Below are 25,969 nucleotides of genomic sequence, written 5' to 3'. Positions count from 1 at the left end.
ATTTCATTGGTTAGTTCAGTGATTGTTACTCTGTAGACAAATCACTTATTTATTATAATTGAAGTTATAGATACATTTTTGTATTTCATACCCACAAAATCTTATATGGACTGTATTTCCTTATTTGCATTCCTGGAGGCAATGAGCCCAACTCTTCTGTCTATGTTTTACTGTATCACAACACTGCTGAAAGCTCAAATCTGATTGGTCAGTGGGTATAAATGAATTTTATACAACAGCAGCTCCAACAGCAACAAAACAAATCACAGATATAATTAATGTGCTTTCTTTAATATGTTACCATTTCTGTAACTCATTTACAGAGACTTGTCTGGTGAACAATCCATAATAATCTCTGGCTAATAATAAATTATTTAAATGTGTGTTGTTATTTAACAAAGAAAAACATCTAATCGTTGTTATGGTGAGGTTTTTTGTGGTCATGTCTACTCTGGAATCAGTGTCAAACTACAGCACCCAGAATACAGTGTGGCCTACAAACATGGCCACCAAGGACTGCAACACACCACCATCTCAAACACTCTCATGTTCATGTTCACCTGATTACTGATTGCACACACCTGGACTCAATTACAGTCACAGACACACTCATGGTATAAAAGGATTCTTAGTTCACCTGCTCTTTGCGAAGTATACGCTCTGTTTTGTTTCTCACCAGTCGTTACCCAGCCTTTGATTATTGATTACTATCCTGGTTTTGATATTGTTACTGGTTTCCTCGACTTGCTCTTGTCTGCCCTTGTTTATGCTCTTTGTTGATCGCCTGACCTTTGCCTGCGCCTCGAGCCTGCTTTTGAATCTCATTCTTGTTTTGATTGCCTGGATTATCAAAAACCTGTCAACCTGCACTTGGGTCCATGCCTGCTTACCTGACAGAATACTTCGCCAACTTATGCACAAGCAGGAAACTTTGACTGGCACCAAGCGCTTGAGGCATAGGGCCGCATCGTCGTAGAACAGCAGCAGCAGATTGACCAGTTCACCTTGCAAATGGCACAGCTCCAAGCCACCATGCCAGCCCCATCAGCTCCACCAATGGCAACTCCTCAGCCTACCACATCTCTCATAGCACAGCCCAAGAAGTACTCCGAAGACTCGGCTGGATGCAAGTAGTTCATGCTGCAATGTTCGCTCTACTTTGCAAGCCAAGAAGGGGTCCCGGAGCACACCAAGATTGCTTAGTTCATCAATCAGCTTACAATCAGCCTGGGCCATTGCTGTGTGGTCCCAAGGAAAAATACAGCTTCCTATGGTCACTTTCTCCAGCTGTTCCAGTGCATGTTCAACCACTGACAGAGCGACTTCTTGCCCTTCCTCACACTGGCAGCTCACGACTTCCTCACACTGGCAGCGGGCAGCAGCTGGAATGACCCGGCACTAAAAGCCTCCTACCACCTACACCGACCTTCTCACAGAGCTTGTATGACATGATGACCAAGTATCCCTTGAGGTGCTGATTGACATCCGTAACTGAGGGACCACAAAAACAAACATCTCCCTTATGCCTAACCCTCAGACTGTAGAACCCATGCAGCTGGGACAAGTAAAGCTGAATGACATGGAACGCCAGAGGCGATGTTGGAAGAGGCTTCTTCTGTGGCAGTTCCCAGCACACTGGCACAGTGTCTATCATGGTCACAGAGCAAAATTCCCCAGTCCACATTTGAGCAAGCCTCCTCCACACCTCACTCCAACATGGTGAGTCCTCTTCAGTTTCTTTCTCACCCAGATTTTGAACAATCCGTTCAGATCATGCACTCAGGGAATGCATCTTTCGTTACAGCATCGATCGACTCCAGGGCCACTGGGAACTTTATTGACCGCTCCCTAGCAGAAAGACTCCAGCTGCCCCTACAACCTCTGCAACACTCCCCCAAAGTCCAAGCCCTGGATGGAGGAGCCACTGGAGGAGGTTACATCATGTATTGTACCAAGCCCATCCCCCTCAGTGTCAGTGCCTTGCACCGCGAATGCATCTTCCTCCTCATCACTGTCACATCCAAGTTTCTGGTTGGGCTGGGCTTTCAGTGGTTGCAGACTCATAACCCACAAATCTACTGTAAGGGCCATGAGATCATGTGCTGTTCTACCTACTGTCATGCCAGTTGTCTCAGCACTGCCTCCGTAGCCATTGCTTCAACCTCCATAGAAAGCCCTGAACCTCAAGTCCAATATATACACCCGAATATCATATATATGTGGAAATACCCCCTGAATATCATGAATTCTGTGAATTATTCAGTAAAACCAAGACCCCACCGCATCGCCCAAATGATTGTGCCACCAAGCTCCTGGTGGGAGCCACACCCCCTCTGAATTGGATCTACCCCCTGTCTGCAAAAGAAACCCAAGCCATGGAGAAATACATCAAGGAAGCCCATAAACATGGGTACTGTAACAGTTCCCAGGTTCGGGTAGGGAATAAAGAAGCTGGAGTCAGGCTTGGAACAACTCAAAAGGCGCGTTATTCTTTTACTTTTGCTTGTCGTTGGGTTTATTTCCTAGACACACACACACGCGTTCCTACACACACATGGCTCTGTGCTGCTTGGTGCTCTCTCTCTCTCTCTCTCTGGCTCCTGAAGGGAGACTCTGAAGGCACAAAAAAGACACAAATAAACTCAGGCTAATCACACACAGGTGAGAATCATTACACATTACCTGCCAGTTTGCCCTGCCTTCTCTCCATTCACAGCCGACGCTTGACCACGCCCCCGCTGCCACAGGTACATATGCCCCTCCACATCTCTGACTTCCTCAGGCTTCTTCTTTGTGGAGAAGAAAGGGGGTGTCCTATGCCTATGCATAGATTACAGAGGTTTGAATCAAGTCACAGTCAAGTACCGTTATCCACTGCCCATGGTACCAGCAGCCTTTGAACAACTACACAAAGCCAAAGTTTTCACTAGGTTCGACCTCTGTAGCACTTACAACCTGGTCCGAATAAGAGAAGGGGGCAAGTGGAAAACAGCCTTCAGCACCATCTCTGGCCACTTCGAGTATTGCATAATGCCATGTGGGCTATCTTCAGTGCCAGCAGTGTTCCAGTGCCTTATCAATGAGGACATGCTAGGGAAATTTGTCATCACCTACATCGATGGCATTTTGATACGTTCCCCAGACAGAGCCACCCACACCCAGCACATCAAACAGATACTGTCCCAGCTCCTTGCTAATCAGCACTTTGTCAAGTGAGAGAAATGTGAATTTAATGTGCACAAGGATACATGACTAGGCCAGAGAGGATGCTCATGGACCAAAATAAAGTTGCCAGTCCCCTCCACAATAAAGGAGTTGTAACACTTCCTGGGTTGCGCAAACTTCTATTGTCATTTCATGCGGGGTTCAGCATCATAGCTTTGCCACTGACTGCCTTGCTAAAAAAGGGAAGCATATGGCTGCAGTGGACCCCATTGGCTGAATAAGTCTTCACGAAGCTCAAGGAAGCATGCACCTCAGCTCCAATCCTGAAACACCCTGACCCATCTAAACCTTTCATTGTGAAGACGCCCCTGAGATGGGAGTTGCTACTCTCTCAGTAGTTCGGAGAGAAACCCAAGCTCCATTCAGTGGCCTTTTTTATCCAGGAAGCTGACCCCGCCAAATGAAACTATGACATTGGCAACAGAGACCTCCTTGCTGTCAAACTAGCACTGGAGGAATGTCAACACTGGTCAGATGGGGTCCTGCAAGAACCTCGAGTACATTAAAACTGCCAAGAGACTGAACTCTCGTCAGGCTCTGCACTTTTTTTTTCTCGTGCTGGGCACTTTTCTTTGCAGGCTTTAATTTCACCCTCTCTTACTGTCCTGGGTCCAAGAATGTCAAGGCCCTCAAGGAATGTATCCTCTCTGAATCCCATTTCATAGGAGCTCTAACCTGGGATCACGGCAAAGAGATTGACAATGCGGCAGGAGGGAGGATTCCTAGACAGTTCCCAGTAGGGATGAAGTTTGTATCATCAGCTCTTTGTGACAAGCTAATCACATGGGCTCACACCTCCCCTGCCACGGGACACCCCGGCACTCACAGAGCACAACAGTTACTCCAAAGTAAATACTGGTGGCCCAAGTCCACAAGTTAATCTCAACATGTTTAATTTAACCCAGGCCAAAGTACCTTGCACTGTGCCAGTAAGTAAACTCATGCCATTACCCACACCTCAACGACCATGTTAACAGCTGGCAATCAACTTCATCACTGACCTTCCACCATCCCAGCAAAACACCGTTATCCTGGTAATCATAGACCAATTTTCCAAATCCCTCTGTCTGATACTCCTTCCCAGTTTACCCTCAGCTTTTGAAACAGCTGAACCTATATACAGTAAGCCTGGTAAGGCTTCGGTAAGCCTGACTTTGGGGTATCATCCCCAAGCCAATGGTCAGGTAGAATGGGCCAATAATGAGAACGGATGCTCCCTGCATACCTTCTGTGCCAAGAACCAAGAGGACTGGGCTCAATTTCTCCCATAGCGGCATAGCCCCCTCATTTAATATCTCCCATCTCAAGCCAGTCAAGCCAGGACCCCTTGCAGAAGGCACCCCCCCCCACTCCCAAACACCTCAAATCAAAGGGGAACCAGCATACATCGTCAAAGCAATATTGGACTCAAGACGCAGAGAGTGTAAACATCAGTACCTCATGGACTGGGAGGGTTACAGACCTGAGGAGAGACGCTGGGTTCCAGCTCACGATATACTCAACCCACTTCCATGCCAAGAGTTTCATGCCCACCACACAAATCACCCAGCTCCACAGCCCGGGGGAGGTCAAAGAAGAATCCCGCTCCCATAGGTGGTACTTTGGGGGGTTCTGTCATGTCTACACTGCAAACCGTTTCGAACTACAGGTCCCAGAATACAATGCGGCATACAATCATAGCCTCCAAGGACTACAACACACCACCATCTCAAACGTTCTCATATTCACATTCACCCGATTACTGACTGCACACACCTGGACTCAATCACAGTCAAAGACACACTCGCAGTATAAAATGACTATTAGTTCACATGCACTTTGCAAAATATATGCTCTGTGTTGATTCTCACCAGTTCTTATCAAGCCTTTGATTAGGATTGCTACCCTGGTTTAGATATTGTTTGTGGTTTCCTTGACTTGCTCTTGTCTGTCCTGGTTTATGCCTGCACCTCGACCCTGCATTTGAATCTCATTCTTGTTTTGAAACCTGTCAACTTGCACTTGTGTCCATGCCTGCTTACCTGACATCTGTAAAGAGATGTTTATTTAACATTTATGGAAGTAGTCTCAGGTGCCAGCACTTTGTAACAGTCAGTACATTTTTCACCACGGGAAAATCTTCAGGTCTTTGCACTTTCTTCTTTCTCTGTAGCATTACAAGCTACGTTTTTGTATTTTTAATAAAAAGAGAGAGGTGAGGAATAAACTGGTGAGGAATAAAACACTTTGGGATGTGCTGTTATTGTGCTTCTGGATGGTAACACCATGCCCCATTGTGTTTTATTCCTTACTTTACACAAATGTTGTCATGCATCATCTTCTCAAAGAGCATTACTGATATAAGTGTCATAGGTAGCAATAAAAGTTTAAATTAATTAAATGTTCATGCTTTTAAGGAAGTAAATTGTTTGTTGCAGCTGTAAGATGATGAGTTTGCTATTACTATTGTAATTAACCTACACTGTTCAGGTAAAGTAGTTTAATAGGTAAAGTAATAGTTAAAAATTAGTTTATACCTCCAGTAGCATTCCTGCACTTTCCAATGAGGTCATGGTGGCTGGAGTAGCTTCTCCAACTGTCATATTTCCTCATGGCCTAAGAATCAATACAACAAATGCAAATAGACATATGCAGCTGAGCCAAACACACACATATACGTGCACATATGCAGACTGAGCCAATGGCAGCAATACATTCTTCCCTCAGATGTGATATTTGATTTGCCCCGTTTTTGACTCACAGCCAAAATGACTGCGTCAAAAAGTGAGAGAAATAGTGAAAAAGTTAAAGTATGGTGTTTCCATACTGTCTGAAATTATAAAGAGAGAAATGTAACTAATAATTAATAGCTAAATACATTTTTATATACCAGTACTGTTATTTGAATTGCATTATTACTCTTTCCCTGTCTTGCTCTCTGTCTCAGTCTTACTGTCTCTCTCACTCTAGTTTCTAGTGTTGGTGTTACTCTCTGTCACCTGGGTGAGATATGCTGGGAGAAATGTGTTTTGTGCCCATGTCTATTCCTTCCTCCATTTGGAGGCTGTTTTCTTTACATATACATGTCTCTAACATAATACTCCCATCCATTTCTTCCCTCCCTTACTGTCTCCCTACAGTGCCGTCCATCCAAAGGCCATAAACGTGGTCAGTGTTGGTGTGTGGACAAGTATGGACAGGCTCTACCAGGCTACGAGGGCAAAGAACAAAACCAAGTCCACTGTTATAACCAGGAAAATAAATGAGAAACACAGGAGAGACTGAAGTAAAATGGGAGAGGGAGGAAGATTCCCTCTAAACAGTATAAATCCACAGTGAAAACGGGGAAAGGGAGATTTTTAAAGGTGGTGCCCTATTTCTGAGCACCCCACCTATGCACCGGAGCAGGGACTCATCAGGTCACTTTCACACATCAGGGGAGTAGAGAGAGGGGGCAGGGAGCGAGGGAGGGAGGGGAAGGTCTGCGCTATTCTATTTTTATTATAGCCCAATGAGGGCACCATTTGGATTACACTAACAAAAGAAATGTCTAAATTACCCTTTGGGCTTCATTACCTTTCGGTTATGTGTGATAGCTTCTTAACTATATGGGTTTGACTGAAAGTATGTGGTTGGCCCTTTCTCTTTTCTGGTGAAATGAAGCACCTTGAGTAAATCACTGCCATGACTATCACTGTCTCTCTTGTAGCAACGCGTCCTGTCTCTGCCCTTCTGGTGTAGGACTGTTTGAAATGGGCATGCTCAGTAGTGTTGGCCTGCTCTTGCCATTGGCTCCAGCTGAAGCACAAGCACTTGATGCACTTTCGTCCCTCACTGAACAACTACCCCAGTCTATTACAGTGGCCATATCTCGCAATACGTCTAAGAGCATTATGAAAGTGTTTAAATTTATGCTATTCTAGGACCTATTAATCACACTGAAGGACTTTTTCAAAAAGTCATTTCAGTGTTTTTTTTTTCATTGTAGATATTTTCCTTTATTCACTGCATATGCTTGTGTGATCACTTGCTGATTTATGCCCAGGTTAACCATGTAGGAGAATAACTACATGACTTTTTGATGTCTGTTTTCCTACCAGCTTTTTGTTCAGCTGGAAGGAAGAGAGAGTAACTGATTTAACAAAGCTACAGCATGCAGCATGTTCCCAAGTGGATTCCAAATGTATATAATACACACCATATATTTACTGCACTAAAATACACCACAGAGCACTTGACATGATATTTCTCCCAGTGCTGAAAATGCCGTTTGGTATCTTTGACATCTTGTGCATTTTGTGCAACAATTGCACAAATTGCATTATAATTATCCTTCTGTGAGTTTTCAGTGAATATGTAAGAAAATGCAACAATATCTAGCATTACTACTGCATACCTTTGTATGTGCTCCAAAGCTTGATAATGATCACTGGCAGTTATTTTCCTTCTTGAAATCACTGCCTTAACCAAGTCAGGGGTGAAATTTGACAATGATTAGTGTTTAGTGCTCTGTCTCTTTGAATGTTATCCAGTTGCTTCACCCAAACTAAAAGCTTACAGATTAGCTCAGTAACCCTATTGGATACCTTGTCTTTATATTACAGTAAGGATGTTGGGATTATTTTATTTTTTTTTTTTTTTGTCTGACCTCCTGAGAAAAGACTTGAAATATGGAGGGTGCCGGAGAGGTATCCCCACTCCCAGTAGCTCAGTAGCACAGAATCAGCCAAAAGCTTGACCCCTCAACACCCTCCCAAAAACTAAAAAAAAAAACATAGAAAATGTTCAAAATATATGTATATGTTTATACAAACAATATACAAAAATGACTTAAAGGATTAAGATATGTTGGTGCTACACCTTTTCTTATTTCACAGCTAGATTTTGGGTGAAGAGTATAACAAGTACAAAAATTGTTGTCCCTCCTTGAACTTGTGTCATTTCTATATTTCTATAGATATATGTTTTTTTTTTCTGGCCAGCTTTGTGTCTGAAAAGGCATGTGAAATATTGAAGTTATTTATCTACAAAAGGCATATAAGCTCATCCTTTTCTCTTTTTTTGAGGATTAAGTGACTCACTGATTGCACAACAGGTAATAGATAGAACTCAACATATTTTGGGAATATAATCACTAATGAGTTTTTAGATATTATATCAACAGTGCATTGTACAAAATGATAATTTAAGAGATGGTTCTGTCCTCGGTTAAGTTGTCTAATATGAGACATCTTCAGGTTTCTTGGGTCTTTCTCTTTGAGATAAGTAGCTAGATCTAAGCTAAATTTTACCTAAGTCAATCTGAAGATAGTCTTTGGTTTAGTAAGGTTTAAGCTATGTATTTACTTATTTGCTTAAAATTAAAGTTAAAGCTAAGTGCCACTCCTAATCTGTCTGGGGCCAAAAGCAGAATTCTGCTTACTCATAATAACAGCTACTTTTACACCATTGCCATGCCTCTACTTTATTTGAATCTTCTGTGCTGTAGCTGTTTGTAAATCAACTTGATTACGATTACCTTTTCTATTACATTATCTACATCATGTCTCTGTAATCTGGTTTTCTAGCTAGGAGGCAACAATTCATACGAATGATAAAAACATAATGAATATGGATAATGGTAGAAATAAAAGAAAATTATAATTCATTAGACGTATGCTGATACTAAGCTAAATAATAATGAACAGTATTGTTATTAGCATGGCAGGCCCCAGGGATGGTGAGGAGGGAACAGCACAACTTGAAAAGTATGCATGTAGGAAGGACCAGCACTGGTTAAGGTAATTGTAAGCTAACTTTTAAAGCTCCACCTTGGCTTATATTAAAGCTAATGAAAAGTTGAGTTAAGAAAAAAAAACTGTTCCTCATTCTGTTGTGCAATGTTAGGGCCACTTATAGTCGCAAGTCACTTTTAAGGATCTCTCCATTCACGGGTAATTGTACATTTTTTTATCATTTGAAAGAATTTTGATTCATTAAGAAGCTTTTCATGTTACTAAAATAAATATTACACAGCTATGCCTTTCTTTAAGAAAGGAAAATGGTTTAAATGGTTTTGTTCATATATGATTTGTATTTAATGTATTTTTTAAAATAAAAATAAACACTATTTTAATTTATATGTGACTTCAGGTCTCTGTTTGAATGGATAAAAAGCTGCCAGCAACATAATTGTTCATATACAATCCTCTTTCGTTGTCATTGCTCAATAAACTTCACAATCACAAATAGATGTGCTATGTGTAGACTTGTCAATTACTTTAGATATTATCCAATGATAAAACATACTGAAAAAAGAAATTCATTAGACTTCCACATGTGGAACCCCGAACAGAATGCGACTATTTTTTTCTTGTTGTTGTTGTTTGGTTGGTTCATTATACAGTTCATAAAAGAAATAACAAATAGAGATTTTTTTTATAACATTCATAACATTTTTCTCCAAAACATTTGTTTTCTGTGTTTGTAGGCTATATTAGAACAGCATGTTCAGACAGCAAGTCTTTTGGGCACTTGACAAACATGTTGACTATTTTCTTGTGCATAGCTTTAAGTCATATTTTAAACTGACAACTTTTGGGGAATGAGATCTCATTCATCTTGCCTGCTGGCACATGGTCATTTTAAATGAACATAATATTTATACCTATAAAAGAGTTATTATTCTTCATCCAATGAAGAGGCAATTCTGTCCAGACACCATGACACCGCATTTCATATAGAGGCCACAGTTCACATTGGACTACCTCAATTGTATAAATCAATTTCACAGGTTCAGGTGGAATTTCTGCATTTGAAGTGTCACTTACAGAATGTCACTTAATATTACTTGTTGCTATAAGCTCTGGTATTTAATTGTGTATGAGTGCAAAAGATGGGGGAAAAAAGTGCAGTGGATGGTGCCAGAGAGGCTGCTTGCTTGGGCAGTAGGAGGGGGGCATTCCTGTGCCCAACCAGCACAAACAGAGAGCAGGTCAAAGGCACTGCAGAAAGCAGAGCCTGGTTCCCCCAAATACCGAGCTAAAATTAGTGCACAGCTCCGTTTGCGATTACCACGATAAGGACGCACAAGCTCACAAATAGAGTTCTGCCCACAGGCAATTTTTAAAAAAGGAACATAATCATGAGTTGGCAAGGTATATTTTGAGAGGAAGAAAGAGAATTTATGGTTTAAGGTCATTTCAGGTATCACATAATATAATTTATCGACACCATGTTTGGCAAATTGGGTTTAATGCTTTGTTTTGTAGTTGTTTCACCACAGATGAGTTGAGCTATATTTCAGGGCACACAGAGTGACACCAGAAGAAAGACATTTTCCCCCACAATTTATTAAAAAGGCACACATATATAATATATATACCATTATAACATTGTACATCCACCAATACAAACTTAAGTGGTCCTAAGTCCATGGACAAAAAGCCACACTGGCAAAAGCAAAGTCTCTCAGAAATCACACAGACACAATAAATCTTCAAAAACAGAGGTAGGAACAGGTAGTTACCCGTTTCAGAAGATATGAAGACCAATACCCATCATGCACTGCAGAACAAAATAGAGAATTGTGAAAGCTTTTATCTTCTTCACGTAGTTGTGCAATAGTGTAAAAGAAATAAGACAAAAAAATGTCAATCGTGTAACTACAGAAATTGCATGGAAAGCTATATGCAGTGACAATGTGGTTTGGTCATGCAGTGCTTTTTTCCATTTAAGATTCCTACCAACAGTTTGTTGGAAAGATAAGACAACTGACACTGATAAAAACACAATGAACATATACATTTATACACCATACAAAAATAATAACAATAATAAGGCATAAGGTATAAATATTCTCACCCCAACAATTATATGAATACATTCAGTTTAAATAAATATGCATGGATGTATTAAGTAAATATAAACATATTAATAAAGAATCCTTTCAGAAATGAGAAAAAATGAAAAGATTTTCTTTCTTTTGGTGGGTTTAGTGAACTAATATTCACTAATTTATAACAGTGTACCTGTATAAAACAAAACCATGTAGGCTACAATAAATAAATAGAAAGTAGAAAAGAAATCAGTGGCATATTGTTCTGTATGTATATGTGTGTGGAAATAGTCCATGAGTGGAAGAGTTTCTTAGGGCCTGAATGTGTGTGTGGTTGTGTGATCAGTGATTAAGCTCCTGAGGGCACTCAGCATCTGTGGGTAGTTCACTCGATCCCACAATCTTTTTTCCATTCCACGACGTCACACACCAGCACTTCCCCCTCTGGCCATCCAGAGACGATTCACACTGCAGAAAGACAAGAAACTGTGTTTGTACAGATTCTGACTCTAACAGTGGAGAGTGTGGATCTAATACCAAGTTAGTATGTGAGCTGCATTGTGTTGTGTAACATCACAAAGTAATTACATCAGCCCAAACAATGTGTGTGTATGTGTTTGGCATATACTCCTGTTCAACCTTAATCTGACACAGGTAACTTCACAAACACAGAGATTTGTGCATTCTAGTTCTTTTCCTGTTAAAGGTTTAGATATGTTACTATTAAACTGAGAATAATCTTTATCAGCTATATGCTTTTCGCTTACCTGTTTGGGTTTGTACAGGCCTTGTTTATCACAGTTAGGCAGGTAGAACTTGGTCAGCTTCTCTTCCAGCTTCTGTTGGGATCGAGCAATCTTCTCAAGAGCTCTCTGTAACTCCACATGGCAGGGGCCCTGAGACAAAAGGAAAAAGATATTCATTTTATTATCAGTGTTGTTATTTGTTGTCAGCCCTGTTAAACATTGTCTCACATTGCACATCTGTAACTATTCACCCCATTTAATTCATACGAAAAGTTACAAAGCTCAAGTTAGATACAAGGTTTTATAGATATTGTAATTTCTGCATTATTTTCATGAGCTAAGCTTCACTTATCCTATTGCACTTCACTTTGGATCATAAGTTTCAGTAGTAGGAGATGCTATATTTGGCGCTCCTCTAGTATCAGAGATGATGTAATTACTCACACAATATCATTCAGCAAGGACAATGAATGCCCAGCCTAATGTCATATACAACTATACAAACTTGTGCTTCAACTCAGATTTTTTTTTTTAAAGTGTTATCCTGCCCTCTAGTGGTTAGAAATGCTACCAACACGTGACTGTGTGTCCCAGGTTGGTTTTTACACTAAGCTGTTTTGAAATAACCAAATTTAAGTTTCTGTGCAGTGTACACACCAGCTCAACAAGTTTCCTTCTGTAGGTGTTCACTTTGGACTTCATGCTCTCCTGAGCGCCGCTGAGGAGCCACGGGTCGTAGGGCTTGATGTGGCCCGACACGACGATCGGTGAGGCGGCTTCAGGACCCGCAGAAGCCTCGCTCCGACCATCACCCTCCACCTCGGGCTGATCTGGAGGAGAAAAGTGAAAGAGTTGTTCTTTAAAAACATGGGGATCAAACAAAAATACTCCAGACACTAATCGGCGGCTTGAAGACGTGCAATCACACAAGCATCTTGTCTGCCTTCTTATCCGTTCTTAGTCTACCGACAGCTAAAGCTCGTGACAAGGATTTTGTAGGACAGGCTGCCTACCTGGCGCCGGCTGCGTGCGGCTCTGCACGTCCTCCCCGATCTCAGTGCACACGGCTTGCCCCCGTGTGAGCGCATACAGAGGCCGCACTTCTCCAGGTGTGGGCAAGCAGCGCAGCCCCGAGCCGCACGGCGCCGTGTAGATGCCGCACAGATCCCCGCGCTTAAGCGCGCACGCCAGACAGCAGCCACATCCCGGCTCCCGCAGCACCTCTGCACAAGCAGCATCCACTGGCGGACACTCAGCCACGCGCTCTGCGGTGCACTGCGCGCACCGGATCGGCTCCAGGAGCGGGGAAGCGCGGAGCTGTGGCGCCAAGAGGACCGCGCCAAGTACCACCGCGTGGAACAACTTCAGAAAGACTCCGCTCATTCCAAAGCGATCAAATACAAATAGCTATATAATGAATAAATAAATCCTAACGCGTAAGTACTAACGACTACTTGGCTTTGTTTCGCCGATGGACTGACTGGTGCTGTTCTCCTTGCGCCCGGTGAAATGACTAAGCTCTGCCCTCAACGCTCGAGTATTTATACGCTGCAGGAGCAGCTGGCACGTTAATGTTTGACGCGCCCGGAGATATTAATGATTCCTGAAAAGAAGGAGTCGAAATCCCGCGCCGATCTGATTGGACAGCCTGGAACTGGTTCGAGTCGCTTATTTTCATACAACACGCAAAATGCGTCAATACGCCTATTTATTTTGATGACACGTGGTGCCGGAGTGGGGAGCATAACACTAACTAGTGATGCAATCTCTTTTTGGACTTGCGTGCCTCCAGTTAGGCTACTTCATACAGCAGCAGGGGTGAACCTGGTAAGGCGCATGATATGCTATGATATGGCATAATAATATTTTCATTTCAAAAGTGTAAATGCTTTCCTTTAGTGAAGGCTGTGTACACTGGATCATTAAAGCAAGGTGTTTGTTTACACTTGACGCCAGAACTAACTAATAAATAAATAAATAAATAAATAAATAAATCATAAGGTCTGGCTCCCCACTTGAAATGAGTTAAATCAAACCCTTAGGACAGCAACAAATCATCATTTCTGTGATATCAGAACTACACCAGATGTGAGCTCAGTGTTTGCTGCTTCCACATTGTTTCATGGCAAAGCTCCCCCACCTCCTACCAGACTCCAGTTACCCCTGTACTGAGCAGTGCCGGATTTCAGACAAAAAAAATGAATGATCATAAGCTTGTTATGTTAATAATGATAATGTCTTGCTTAAAATGGTTTAATTAGTTAATGTGTATATATTTACTGCCATTTAAATGTTAACTTGGGGCGCGCAGAACAATCAATGGTCTATATATTGGCATTAGATGAACAATTGCCTCCATTCAGGTTTCCCTCTTTAGAAAACGCACACACCCAAAAACCCCCCTGTAAACTAATTTATGACGCCATATGACGGCGTCTCGGGTGCTCTGCTCGCACCCCAGTCAGTCAGACTGACTCCCATCCAAAGCTCGTTTTTGTTCCCGCGCGCTTCAGTGAACCCGGCGTTAAAGCGCGCAGTTAAAGCGCGCCGCTGCCCGGCAACTGGGATACGTGAGCTTGCGCGCGGAATGGATGGACGCCCGTTCCGGAAGTAGAGGAGTGCTATTGTACCGGTCCGTTTCCCGGGTAGTGACAGAAACTGCTAACACTATGCCGACCAAGCGACAAGAACCCTGGCACGTCTCCTATGCCGTGTCTGAAACAGCATACTGCAATACAGCTCCATTTCCCTCATGTGCCACCACTTTTACATGCTGTCCATCATTGTTCCAATGGAGATCAATTCGATAAATCTGCTCTACTGAACAACAGGCTATGTTAAAAGAGTATATTTACTCAGTAGTAGTATACTGTTGCTGAGTAAAGCTAAATTCATTGGATTTATGGGATATTAGATGTATACATTGCATCTCTGGAACATTATAACTTTTCATTTTTAAAGCTTATCCAGTAATTATTGCCATTCCGCACTAACGTCCAATATTCTGCACTCACCCGTCAATACACTCAGACTCCATTCACATGTGTCTTGAGCATCAGGATTATATCCATACAGGGATTATCCACATAAAAATGCAGGTGTAAATGTACCCCAGACACATTTAAAACATTCAAATCATACCACTCAAACAACTTCAGGATCTCTGGATGGCATTTTAGCTAGAGTGTAAATGCATCAGACTCTTCACACCTGACAACCAAAACTGTCCCAGTATGTTATGTTAAAAAGCACATGATCCAGGACTGCCAAAGTTAGCAGGCTTAAAGGAAATTAAAAATTGCATTCAAAATCATGATTCGCAAAAAAAAAAAAAAAAAAAAAAAGAACAGGGAACAACACAATTTAGTTGTCAAGTGTAATGAGCTCATTTGCAGATTACTTGCCATACAGCAGCCAGATTTCGTTCTGGCTCACTGGAGATGGAGACAATTATAAAGGCATCTGGTTAAAAATAAGGATACAGTCTTGATTTAAGACATAACAGGTATAAACCTAGCCTGAGGCAAGTGTAATCCTATAAAAGACACTAAATAAATATTAACTCTGGGTACATGTTGCAGATGATGTAGTGAGTTACACATTGAAAATATCAGTTACATTTCTAAACCAAATGGCTACTCACAGGGAATTCTCTGTGTTAAAGGTATATGCTTACAATACATTATGGGAGTACACACAGAGACCACACTGCATTAACATTAAACAAAGACTTATCAAGACATCTTGTAAGAATGTATTCTATGTGTTCTAGAGATAAGGATGCTTATAGAAATGGCTTACTTTCTAGAGACAACTAGACAACAGAAAGAACACAACAGAACTATTAGTGGTTGTCTACAGTCTATGGGGTGTCCCAAAAGTATCCACACATAGGGGACTATGTTTGCCAGCACCATGTCGGTTGTGTCTTCGTCAGTGGATGGTCGTGGACGTCCACTTCTCAGTTGGTCTGCAACACTTGCAGTCTTTTTGAATTTGTTAAAAGTTTGGCAGCAGTGTTGTGTGTGATGTGCTTGCCATGGTTCCTGTTAAAGTTCATCGCAAACTTGCGACAACTTCCCGATCCAGCCAAGACAATGATTTCAATACCTTCTTCTTTTGTCAAAAAGCTATGTGAAAAAAAAAAAAAAACCTAAGTAAGAAAAATTTTGGAGGATATTTTGCTAAAAGTATTAATTGCCCCAATGTATGGAGACTTTTGGTACACCCTGTAGTTCTACATTAGCTCTGGCTACATCACTTCCTTATAGTCGTTCCCATATTCTTCATGCATGTATCAGTTTATTTCACCAAAGTGAGTCTGGAGAGTTCCTTCGCTCATAGCCAAAGGTTAAGTTGTGTTTTTCCATTGCAATATCAGGCTACTGTTCGAAAAAATATGTTAACACACTGACTCATAGTGTTTGGCATAAGATCATTATTTACTACTAACTTAATAGCCCATAGTGGTTCTACTAGCTTCAGGTTCCTGAAGGGAGGGCACATTGCATATACAGTGACCTACAAACCTACAAAGGTTCGTGATGCACTTCTGGAATGTAATGATTTGAATATCAGTCAGCACAGCGCATCAACCTTCGATCAGGTGTGCAGGTGCCATACAGTATAAGAGTAGGACTGCTTATATTCTTCTGATTAAGGTTCTGCTACAAGATGGAATGCACAACAGTTGGGAAACATTGTGTTTGTATTAGAATTTCTATAAGCAATTTCATTCTGTACAGATTTGCTATACCCTAAAGTCTGTGATAGGTCATTTTTCGTAAATTTTTTTAGAAACATTTAACAGGATACTGAGGGGGCTTTTGTAATTCTGAGTGCTGATTCTTTCTTTGTCTTACATTGTTTATGCACTCACACTGAAGTGTTTGTAGTAGATTCCCGCTTCTGACTCAGGGGGTCTGCTTACGGAGACAATACAATGAGATACTTTAACTCTGAAGTATTAAACTATCTGAGTGTTATCATCTGTTGGTCAAAAACACTGCACCATAGAGATGACATTTATCATATCAATAGTCATTGCTGCTGGTTGTTGAACAGGAAATCCATGTATGGGTTTGGATCTTTCACCAAGCGGTTTGAGAATGTCAAGAGTGCTTGTGTAAATATTGGATTATTGCCCACGGGGTTAGATTTGATCTAACCTCATGAGCAATAGTCAATCTGGGCTGTAAGGACATTTACAAAGCTGCATTATTGTGTCCCTAAGAGTTCAGAACCCATTAAACTACTGTACTTAAATCTACATATCTTCTGCATGTGCATTAGTTGAGTATACAAAAGGAGTGTAATGCGATGCCGCTGTCTTCTGTGTCTGTATCTGTGTCTGTTTAGTGCTCCATTTGGATTTGAAGCGGAAGGCTTTGTTGTAATTATTAAATGTGAACCCTACCATTATGCCCTCAGAAGCACTAGTAATGCTGACAATACCCAAGGCTGCAGAAAAAAGAGGTCATTTCTAGTTCTTAAAAATATAACAACAAATGGCAAAAACAATTAACAAAAAGCAGAAGATAACTTTATTTAACTCCTGCACCTCTACATCATATGTGATTGAGTAAACTATGGATCTGTCTTTTAAAACAGCAATGTCTTTGCCAAAGCAAGCAAGTATTGCTTTGACAACAATAGCATCTTAATAATATTTTAACTGATTTACTTTAGTTTTTGGGTTTGCTGGACACACTATCAGAATCTACTACGATGCTGGGTGCAGATGCTAGTCAAAATGGGGTTTTGTAAGCAGCATCTGATTATAATGCCTGTATGATTTTTCAGGAAGTTTTGCTTAATATTTCTTAAAAAATCATGAAATGTTCATTTAAGAAAGAACAAAAACATAAAAAAGTTAATTTTTTAAAATGAAATGAAATTATAATATTTTAAAACCCCAGCAGAGATATGCTGCCTTGTGCACAGCACAAGGTGGGATGTGTGGGATATATGGAGTGGTGGCTATATGAATAAAAGCATATTTCTTTCTTTCCAGGTTAATTTGTAAAAAAAAAAATTTTTTAAAAAGCTTTTATTTTGGAGTCAGTAAAGGTAGCGTTTAGGTGAAGTAAATCCTGAATTTTATTGATATGTTTTTTGCATATCAATAAAATGGAATGAGACTTTCTTATAATACAGTGACTCAATAACACTTGTGCTCTTATTTCATTTTTATACTGCAGTAAGATATGATGAATAAATTCAGACCTAATTTATATCACGCCTGCAACTGGTACCACTTTGCACTTGTTTGAATCTTGTAACTAGATGACCTGCATAGACTGATACTTTAATAAAAGTTCCTCAGATAGAAAAAAAATAGCTGAATGTGTCATTATTTCCCCTAATACTTGGTTAGGCCTTCCCTTACCTTAATAACAGAGCTAATCCTGTCAGGTTAGGATGATACCAGTGTCTTGTCAGTTTTAGCCCACATTTCCACTGACTGGGTGTGGTGCTGCTATCGTGGGATGCAACTATTTCTTTTGTCAAGGGAGCTTAATTATTTGAAAATCATTTTGAAAAAAATGCTATAAACTAGTAAAGTGGAGACAAGAGATGGAAATGGAGAAAAGAGAATGGAGACAAGAGAAACAAATTCAACAAATAAAGCCACACTTTACCTGCTGCTGTGGTCATAAAGTTACTGATGGCAATGTCCATGTTTGGTTTTTTCATTTTTCAAAATGTACATATTAACACCACATACTTGTCTTCTGTAAGTCATTAATGGACAGGGTCCCATGGTATGGTTGACTTGAACCAGTTTGTGCAGCTGGGCTTAAGCCCATGCTATAACTGTCTTTCTCCAGCCATAGACACAGACACGCCCAGATCCTATACCTCAGATGACCTTGTTTTTCTACTAAAGAGTTGCAGACAGTAGGTTAAGCCTTATGGGAACTTGTGTAGCTCTCTCTTCACATCAGCAAACTGAACATCTCCAAACCCCTGGGCACTATGTGCCTTGACAGTCTTTAGCATGCTTATCACAGTATAGCTCTGGTTGGGGAAGCTTCTTTGAGGAAACAGTACATGAGGGGAGGGGAGGAATGAACTGGTGAATGTGACAGGCATTTTTGCTTCCGCAGGTTTATTATACCAAGAGTGGGGGTTGATCCAGTCAAAGAAACCAAATTAATCAAAGCTGAGTCATGTGGGGTCAAGGCCAGATTCACAAAGAGAGGCAAGCACTGACATACATATACACACACAGACCAGCAGCTTGCAGCCGAAAAACAGAGCAGTGATACTAACAAATCATACAGTCGCTGCTTTCCCCCTACCCCCATCCCTCTGTCTGAGGACACAAGGTTGCTGCCGTATAAGGCAATGTAAACTGCAAAAGACATCCTTGTGTTTAACTGGAGAAGGCATCTGAGGACTGGAAAACACACACATCCACACACACAGTAACTCTATAGAAAAGCATCTCAGAATGCACAACACTGCAAACATTGAGGTGGATGGGCTACAACTGCAGAAGATCACGTCGGGTTCCACTCCTGTCAGACAAGAACAGGAATCTGAAGCTACAGTGGGCATAGACTCACTGAACCTGGATGGTTGAAGATTGGAAAAAATATTGCCTGTTCTTTTTCCAGTCTTCAAAGAGTGGTTATTTGAGTTACTGAGTTCCTGTCAGCTTGAACCAGTCTGACTATTCTCCTCTGACCTCTCTCATCAACAAGGCGTTTCCACCTGCAGAAGTGAAGAAGAAGTGGATGTTCTTTGTTTTTTGCACCATTCTGTGTAAACTCAAGAGACTTTTGTGAGTGCCACATGAGTAACTGATTGGATAATTGCAAGAATAAGCAGGTTTACATGTGTTCTATATTGACAGAGAAAGATAGAGAGAGAGAGATGTTCTTTAAAGTCAGGGATGGCTGAGGAAGCTAATGTGATTAGTTCATCCTAAATCACCCTGCCACACACACACACCCACACACTTTCTCTGTACTCACTCTAACACATCTACTCATGTGATTAGCTTAGTTTGGTGAGCCAAAAACAACATACTGTACACACATACACACGCATGTTAAGGAAGCAACTGTACTTTGTGACTGATTTCACATCACAGCATGCATTTCCCTCTATTCTTATATGCCTCTTTAATCCAGAGCTATACAGGCTTACTGTACCTATAGGTACAGTAAATGTTAAAAAAAAAGAAAGAGCCCTGCTGTTACATGTAACAAGCGCCTGCTAAACTCAGACTGTCATTCTCTGTGTATTATCATGTCATTATCATACATGCTGTCAATCAGCAATTATATTCCATACAGAAATGTTGGTATTTTATTAGTATTTTGTGTGTGCGCATGTGTGGGAAACCCTTCTCACACACACTCCCATGCACAGGCATCCATTGTGTATGGCTTCCTCTGACTCCTCTCTCCGGCTAGCTTGGAAGTGGCCAAATGAGAAGTGTTTATTTGAGTAATGTTAAAATCCAGGCATGGCCAATGCTCGTTCATATACATAAACACACACACACACACACACACACACACACACATACACACACTCTCTACACAATGGTGTGCTACGGTCATTCATGTGCTCTCTGCTAACAAATGTTGGCACCAAACTTGTAAACACGACTTCCCTGAATGTGATTGTTTCTTAGCCGATGATGAAAAGAGGCGACTGGCATATGTGAATTGTTCACAGCATGCCACTGCATTGGCACTATCACAATTTCTTAACTTCCTTAACGTCTTCAAGGACATGCTTCCACCATATGAATTTTAAGAGCTGTAACCTCTGTATGTTCACGTCCATTGCAAGCAATGTAACCATATAAGAAAAACAAAAGAAATCCTTGATTATTACACTGGAGCACCACTGCATCAGTCAGTTTGAAACTTTATGTTGTAACTGTCAAAAGCCCCATTTTCCTCCCACGCTGCTGTCTTTCTGTGTTTTTGTGTACTTACACTGACGCTGCTGTACGTCACTCCCTAACAGTCACTGTTGTGCAACTCTAACTGAACATTCCTATCAGCTTAGAGGCCCCTGTTTTCCTCCTCTGTGTTCCTGATGATCCTGCTGTACTGTTGTACTGTTAACGTATATTATTAATATACTGTTAATGTATATTAACAGTCCCAAGAAACATGACATGTTATATATGGGAATATGCCAGTGTATTGATAAGAGTGATTTAATTGGACATTGTATGAGTGAACTTGTAAGAAAAGCAACAGCCGCATACCCCGCCCCTCACCATGAACATCATCACTTTTTACGTCAGTTGACTAAGGTGGATTCTTACAAATTTACAATCTGCAATTGTGAGTCAATGTGGGAATGAAGAAAACAGATATCGCAATACCTAAAACAAAAAATAATGTCCTTCCACAGAGCTTGAGAAGGATATTGAACATATCAAAGTGTTTAAGGATACTAATATCAATAATAAAAATTTTACTTCAGAAATTGAGGAAACAGAGATACTCCCAAACAGTTGAAGTAAAATAACAAGTAAAATAACTCAGGTGAAATAAAAGTCTACATTCAGAAATAACAAAATTTTTATGACAAACTTCTTGATCATTTATGTTACTTGTTATAAAGATGGAACATCTGTAAATGAGTAAATAAATAAATAAATCGCACAGTAATCATATTAAATCACATTCATTAGTTTAAAGTAAGGGCGTAAAAGCTATTGCATGTAATTGTAGTCATATAATGTTATGAGGTTTATGTTTTGGTTACATGTGCATGTGTTACGGATATACAGTGTGTAACATCCTTTAGAGTGGTAGATGGAATGCACGTGCAGGTGGAAACATACACATACACATGCACGCACGCACGCACACACACACGCAACCACACGCACACACATGCATATTTCTATTTATATCAGCATAAGAGGTCATTAACCTCCACCTGGTTTGAACAACATCAAAATATGGAGTGCAGTTTGTGTTCATCTGTCAAAATATTGCTCAATATAATGAATCACATTCTGCATCTTTAATAGAACAGTCACAAATTGTACACATGGCAATCACAAACAACTTTATCCACTCTTGGGCAACACTGATCCTGCTCTGATACTTGGCTTCAAAGCGAAGCCGCTAACAAAATATTTGTGCTTTGTAAATGTCACTCATCTTTGTAGGTAAGTGGAAATCATTAGCCATGTCCTGACCTGAGGCCTGACACAACACTCCTAAACACTCCTACGCTCTACTCATCTCCATGTGCACCACACATATACAAACACACACAGACACACTCACGTGGGATGAACAGGAAGTGCTTTACAGCTTCCAGTAAAAAAGACTGGTGAAGAGAGAAAGGAACTGAATGTGAAAGATAAGTGAAAGATAATTGGAGTTCAACTGCACCCTATGGCACATTCACTGCTTACAGTTGCAGTTACATGACGATGGCATGGCTAATCCTTGTCTTGGGATTAGCCATACAGGCCCAGACCTGTCGGTCTTACACAGTCCAAAGGAAAGTTCCTTTCAACAGACCCTAGTTTACTGTTTTTTACGTAATGCTTGGCTTGTTTTTTTAGCACTGGTATAATGGATGAAGGTAAACACAGAAAGAAGGGCATGATACCAGGACAAGGAAACATCTAATCATGTAAACCTGTCCAGAGTAGATGTTAGTGTCATACTGGCATGACCAGGACACTTGTTACTGTGTGTGTGTGTGTGTGTGTGTGTGCACTTTTGGATGTGTATTTTTTTTTCTTTCTTATTTCTCACAGCATCCAAAACAGAATCGGATATTTTGTGAGCATTTCTTTCCTGTGGAAGAATGCAGTGTGCTTACACCAGCCTGATAAGAATCTGTATTCCAGGATCTGGGAAAGCGGGGTTCCGGCCGGAAAGCTGCATGAACGTACAGGAAAAAAGGACTGGGTACACTATTCCGGATCTGCAGCCTTCCAGTGACCTTCCATGTACTCAAATGCCACAAACTTGGACAGGCAATAAAACAGACTCTTACAACTCAAGTACAGTTAATATTTTTCCATTAGCCATTAACATATTTATTCTCATTTTCAAACAGAGGATATTCAGGAACCAAGATATCCAAGTACTCATTAAGATTACAGTTTTTTTTAATGTACCACTAATTTTTCATATAATTATTAATATGCACTGTATTACATTTATAAAATAGTTCAAATTTGTATGTGGTTTCTTGATAAATAAAATTCCATGTTTTTTAATGGGCAATTGAGTGTAATATCACTGTAACACCAGGTGTTGCGGCAAGGTTTGGCAAATTACCCACAATCCTCTATCTTATCATGATCTCCACTGCCATGTGGGCCACACCATAACTAAGTATCCATGCAGAGTTTGATTATCTTTCTTGCCCTGGTAGCATGGGAACTGAGCCAAGATATACAAGTAGAGCTAAAAAATAGTGCAAGCCATTGATTGATCAAACAAAGTCACATAGATGTCCTGATTAATGTTTCTGGCTCGAGTAGCTTTTCTGCCAGCACTAAAATCTCCAGTTAGTAATGACTGTCTGCCAAAATTTCTTACACATGATTTTTAAGAAACAAAATCATTTTAGACAAAAAGATAATAAATAAATAGTTAGTAAATAGGAAGCCATTTTGGTGGTTGCCCTAGAAGACAGTGGATTTTACATGGATCACAAGGAAGAAATGTAAGCTCAAGTTAAACAGCAGTAAGAAAACTAATGTTTCTTCCATTTCTTCCCTGTGATCAGAGTAAAATCCAGGCAAATGATGTATTTCACTAAATGTGTCAATCAAGTATCCATCCACTAACTTCCAGACAACTTCTCTTTCACAGATAGGGTTATGGAAGGTAGAGCCCAACCATATACACTCAATGAGAACTTTATTAAGAACACCTGCACAATTACTCATTCACGCAATTATCTAATCAGCCAATCATGTGGCAGCAGTGTAATGCATAAAATCATGCAGATACGGGTCAGCAGCTTTGGATAATGTTCACATCAACCATCAGAATGGGGGAAAAAATGTGATCTCAGTGCTTTTGACTATGCCATGATTGTTGGTGATTGTTGATGTATTTCTATAACTGCTGATCTCCTGGGATTTTCACGCACAGCAGTCTCTAGAGTTTACTCAGAATGGTGCAATAAAGAAAAAAACATCCAGTAAGTGGCAGTTCTGCAGACGGAAAATTGTTGATGAGAGAGGTCAATGGGCCAGCCTGGTTCGAGCTGACAGAAAGGCTACAGTAACTTAGATAACCACTCTGAGAATGCACAACACGTTGAACCTTGAGGTGGATGAGCTACAACAGCAGAAGACCACTTCAGGTCCCACTTCTATCAGCCAAGAACAGAAAGCTGAGGCTGCAGTGGGCACAGGCTCACCAAAACTGGACAGTTGAAGACTGGAAAAACGTAGCCTGGTCTGAAGAATCTTAATTTCTGCTGAGGCACACAGCTGGTAGGGACAGAATTTAGTGCCAACAGCATGAATCCATGAATCCAACCTGCCTCAACAGTCCAGGCTGGTGGAGGTGATGTAATGGTGCAGGGAGTGTTTTCTTGACATAGTTTGGGCCCATTAATACCAATCAATCATCGATTGAATGCCACAGACTATTTGAGTATTGTTGCTACCATGTGCATCCCTTCATGGCCACAATTTACCCTTCTTCTAAAGGCTACTTCCAGCATGATCATGCACCATGTAACAAAGCAAAATTCATCTCAAACTGGTTTCATGAACATGACAATGAGTTCAGTGTTCTTCAGTGGCCTTCCCAGTCACCGGATCCGAATGCAGTAGAACACCTTTGTGAATGTTTCCACTATCTTGCGCAATCCATGCAATGATGAATTGAGGCTGTTTTCAGAGCAAAAGAGGCCCTAACCAGTATTAGTATAGTGTTCCTAATAAAGTGTTCAGTGAGTATATATCAGCCATTCATATGTTCAAATGTTCAATTCAAATGTTACTCTTCATAATGTACTTATTCACAACTCCGTACATTTTAAATTCCATTTAAAAACTAATTACCACTTTTGAGAGACCGATATCTTAAATTTTTTTGCTATTTGACAGATATAAAGCTAATGTTCCACCGATTTGCCTGCATTTCTATATGATGTATTGTGCACTTCCCCACTTAGCTTCCACAGTGTTATTCTTGTACCTAATGGTCAAAAATATGAACTGCAGCAAGCACTAATACTCGCACCATATGTTTTAAAGCAAATAATCAGAATTAAATTTAGTACAGCCAGTGTGCCTTTGATGTACAGAACAATTTATTCTATAAGATATATTGCAAAGATTAGGATAGGGAAAGGGGGATTATGGAGTGGATAAATCAGAATATCCGTAAATCAGAAACAACATCTATAAAAACCCAAAGAGTCAAAGTTGAGGGGATGCAAATTTTTAATTGACAAATACAGTGGCACCTGTCAAGGGATGGGATATATTAGGCACCAAGTGAACAGTCAGGTTTCAAAGTGGATGTGTTGGAAGCAGGAAAAATGGGCAAGCGTGAGGATCTGAGTGACTTTGACAACGGCCAAATTGTGATGGCTAGACGACTGGGTCAGAGCATCTTTAAAACGGCAGGCCTTGTGGGGTGTTCTCGGTATGCAGAAGTTAGTACCTGCCAAAAGTGGTCCATGGAAGGACAACTGTTGGACCAGCGACAGGGTCATGGGCGCCCAAGGTTCATTGATGCACATGGGAAGCGAAGGCTAGCCCATCTGTTCCGAACCCACAGAAGAGCTACTATAGCACAAATTACTGAAAAAGTTAATGCTGGCTATAATAGAAAGGTGTCAGAACACCCAGTGCATCACAGCTTGCTGTGTATGGGGCAGCGTAGCCGCAGAACGGTTAGATTGCCCATGCTGACCCCTGTCCACCTACAGTGGGCATGTGAGCATCTAACTGAACCATGGAGCAATGGAAGAAGGTGGCCTGGTCTGATGAATCACATTTTCTTTTACATCATGTGGATGGCCGGGTGTGTGTGTACGTCGCTTACCTGGAGAAGAGATGGCACCAGGATGCACTATGGGAAGAAGGCAAGCCAGCAGAGGCAGTGTGATGCTCTAGGCAATGTTCTGCTGGGAAACCTTGTATTAGCATTGTGTATTGCAAGTGCTGTACCAATGACAATTTAAACTGGTGCAATGATGCTGAGGTATGAGATCAGATCTC

At 40.8% G+C, this 25,969-nt stretch overlaps 2 protein-coding genes across 5 annotated transcripts in view; one reads left to right on the top strand and one right to left on the bottom strand.

The window, feature by feature from the left end:
• The window catches only part of igfbp3 (insulin-like growth factor binding protein 3), a 33,284-nt gene extending 10,510 nt beyond the window's left edge, over nucleotides 1-22,774 (top strand). For 2 of the 4 annotated variants that reach the window (XR_008305255.1, XM_053242027.1), the window contains exon 4: nucleotides 22,619-22,774. Coding sequence is in view for 2 of the 4 variants with exons in the window: in XM_053242027.1 (XP_053098002.1) it covers nucleotides 22,619-22,657 (39 nt within the window). In the remaining 2 variants the exon portion in view is untranslated. Of the gene's footprint in view, nucleotides 1-6,344; nucleotides 10,483-22,618 lie in introns of those variants that run through there. The other 2 variants (XR_004580148.2, XM_026944580.3) reach the window with 2 other exon arrangements.
• igfbp1a (insulin-like growth factor binding protein 1a) lies at nucleotides 10,516-13,372 on the bottom strand. The gene is made up of 4 exons (XM_026944681.3): nucleotides 12,780-13,372; nucleotides 12,424-12,596; nucleotides 11,788-11,916; nucleotides 10,516-11,488 (listed from the first exon to the last, which is right to left on the bottom strand). Exons 1-4 carry the CDS (start codon nucleotides 13,147-13,149, stop codon nucleotides 11,363-11,365), a joined length of 798 nt encoding a protein of 265 aa, XP_026800482.1. The 5' UTR covers nucleotides 13,150-13,372; the 3' UTR covers nucleotides 10,516-11,362.
• Nucleotides 22,775-25,969: the final 3,195 nt, after the last annotated feature.

This window comes from Pangasianodon hypophthalmus, chromosome 19 (assembly GCF_027358585.1).
Source record: "Pangasianodon hypophthalmus isolate fPanHyp1 chromosome 19, fPanHyp1.pri, whole genome shotgun sequence".
Classification (NCBI taxonomy): Eukaryota; Metazoa; Chordata; class Actinopteri; order Siluriformes; family Pangasiidae; genus Pangasianodon; species Pangasianodon hypophthalmus.
This window is presented reverse-complemented; position numbering and strand designations above follow the sequence as displayed.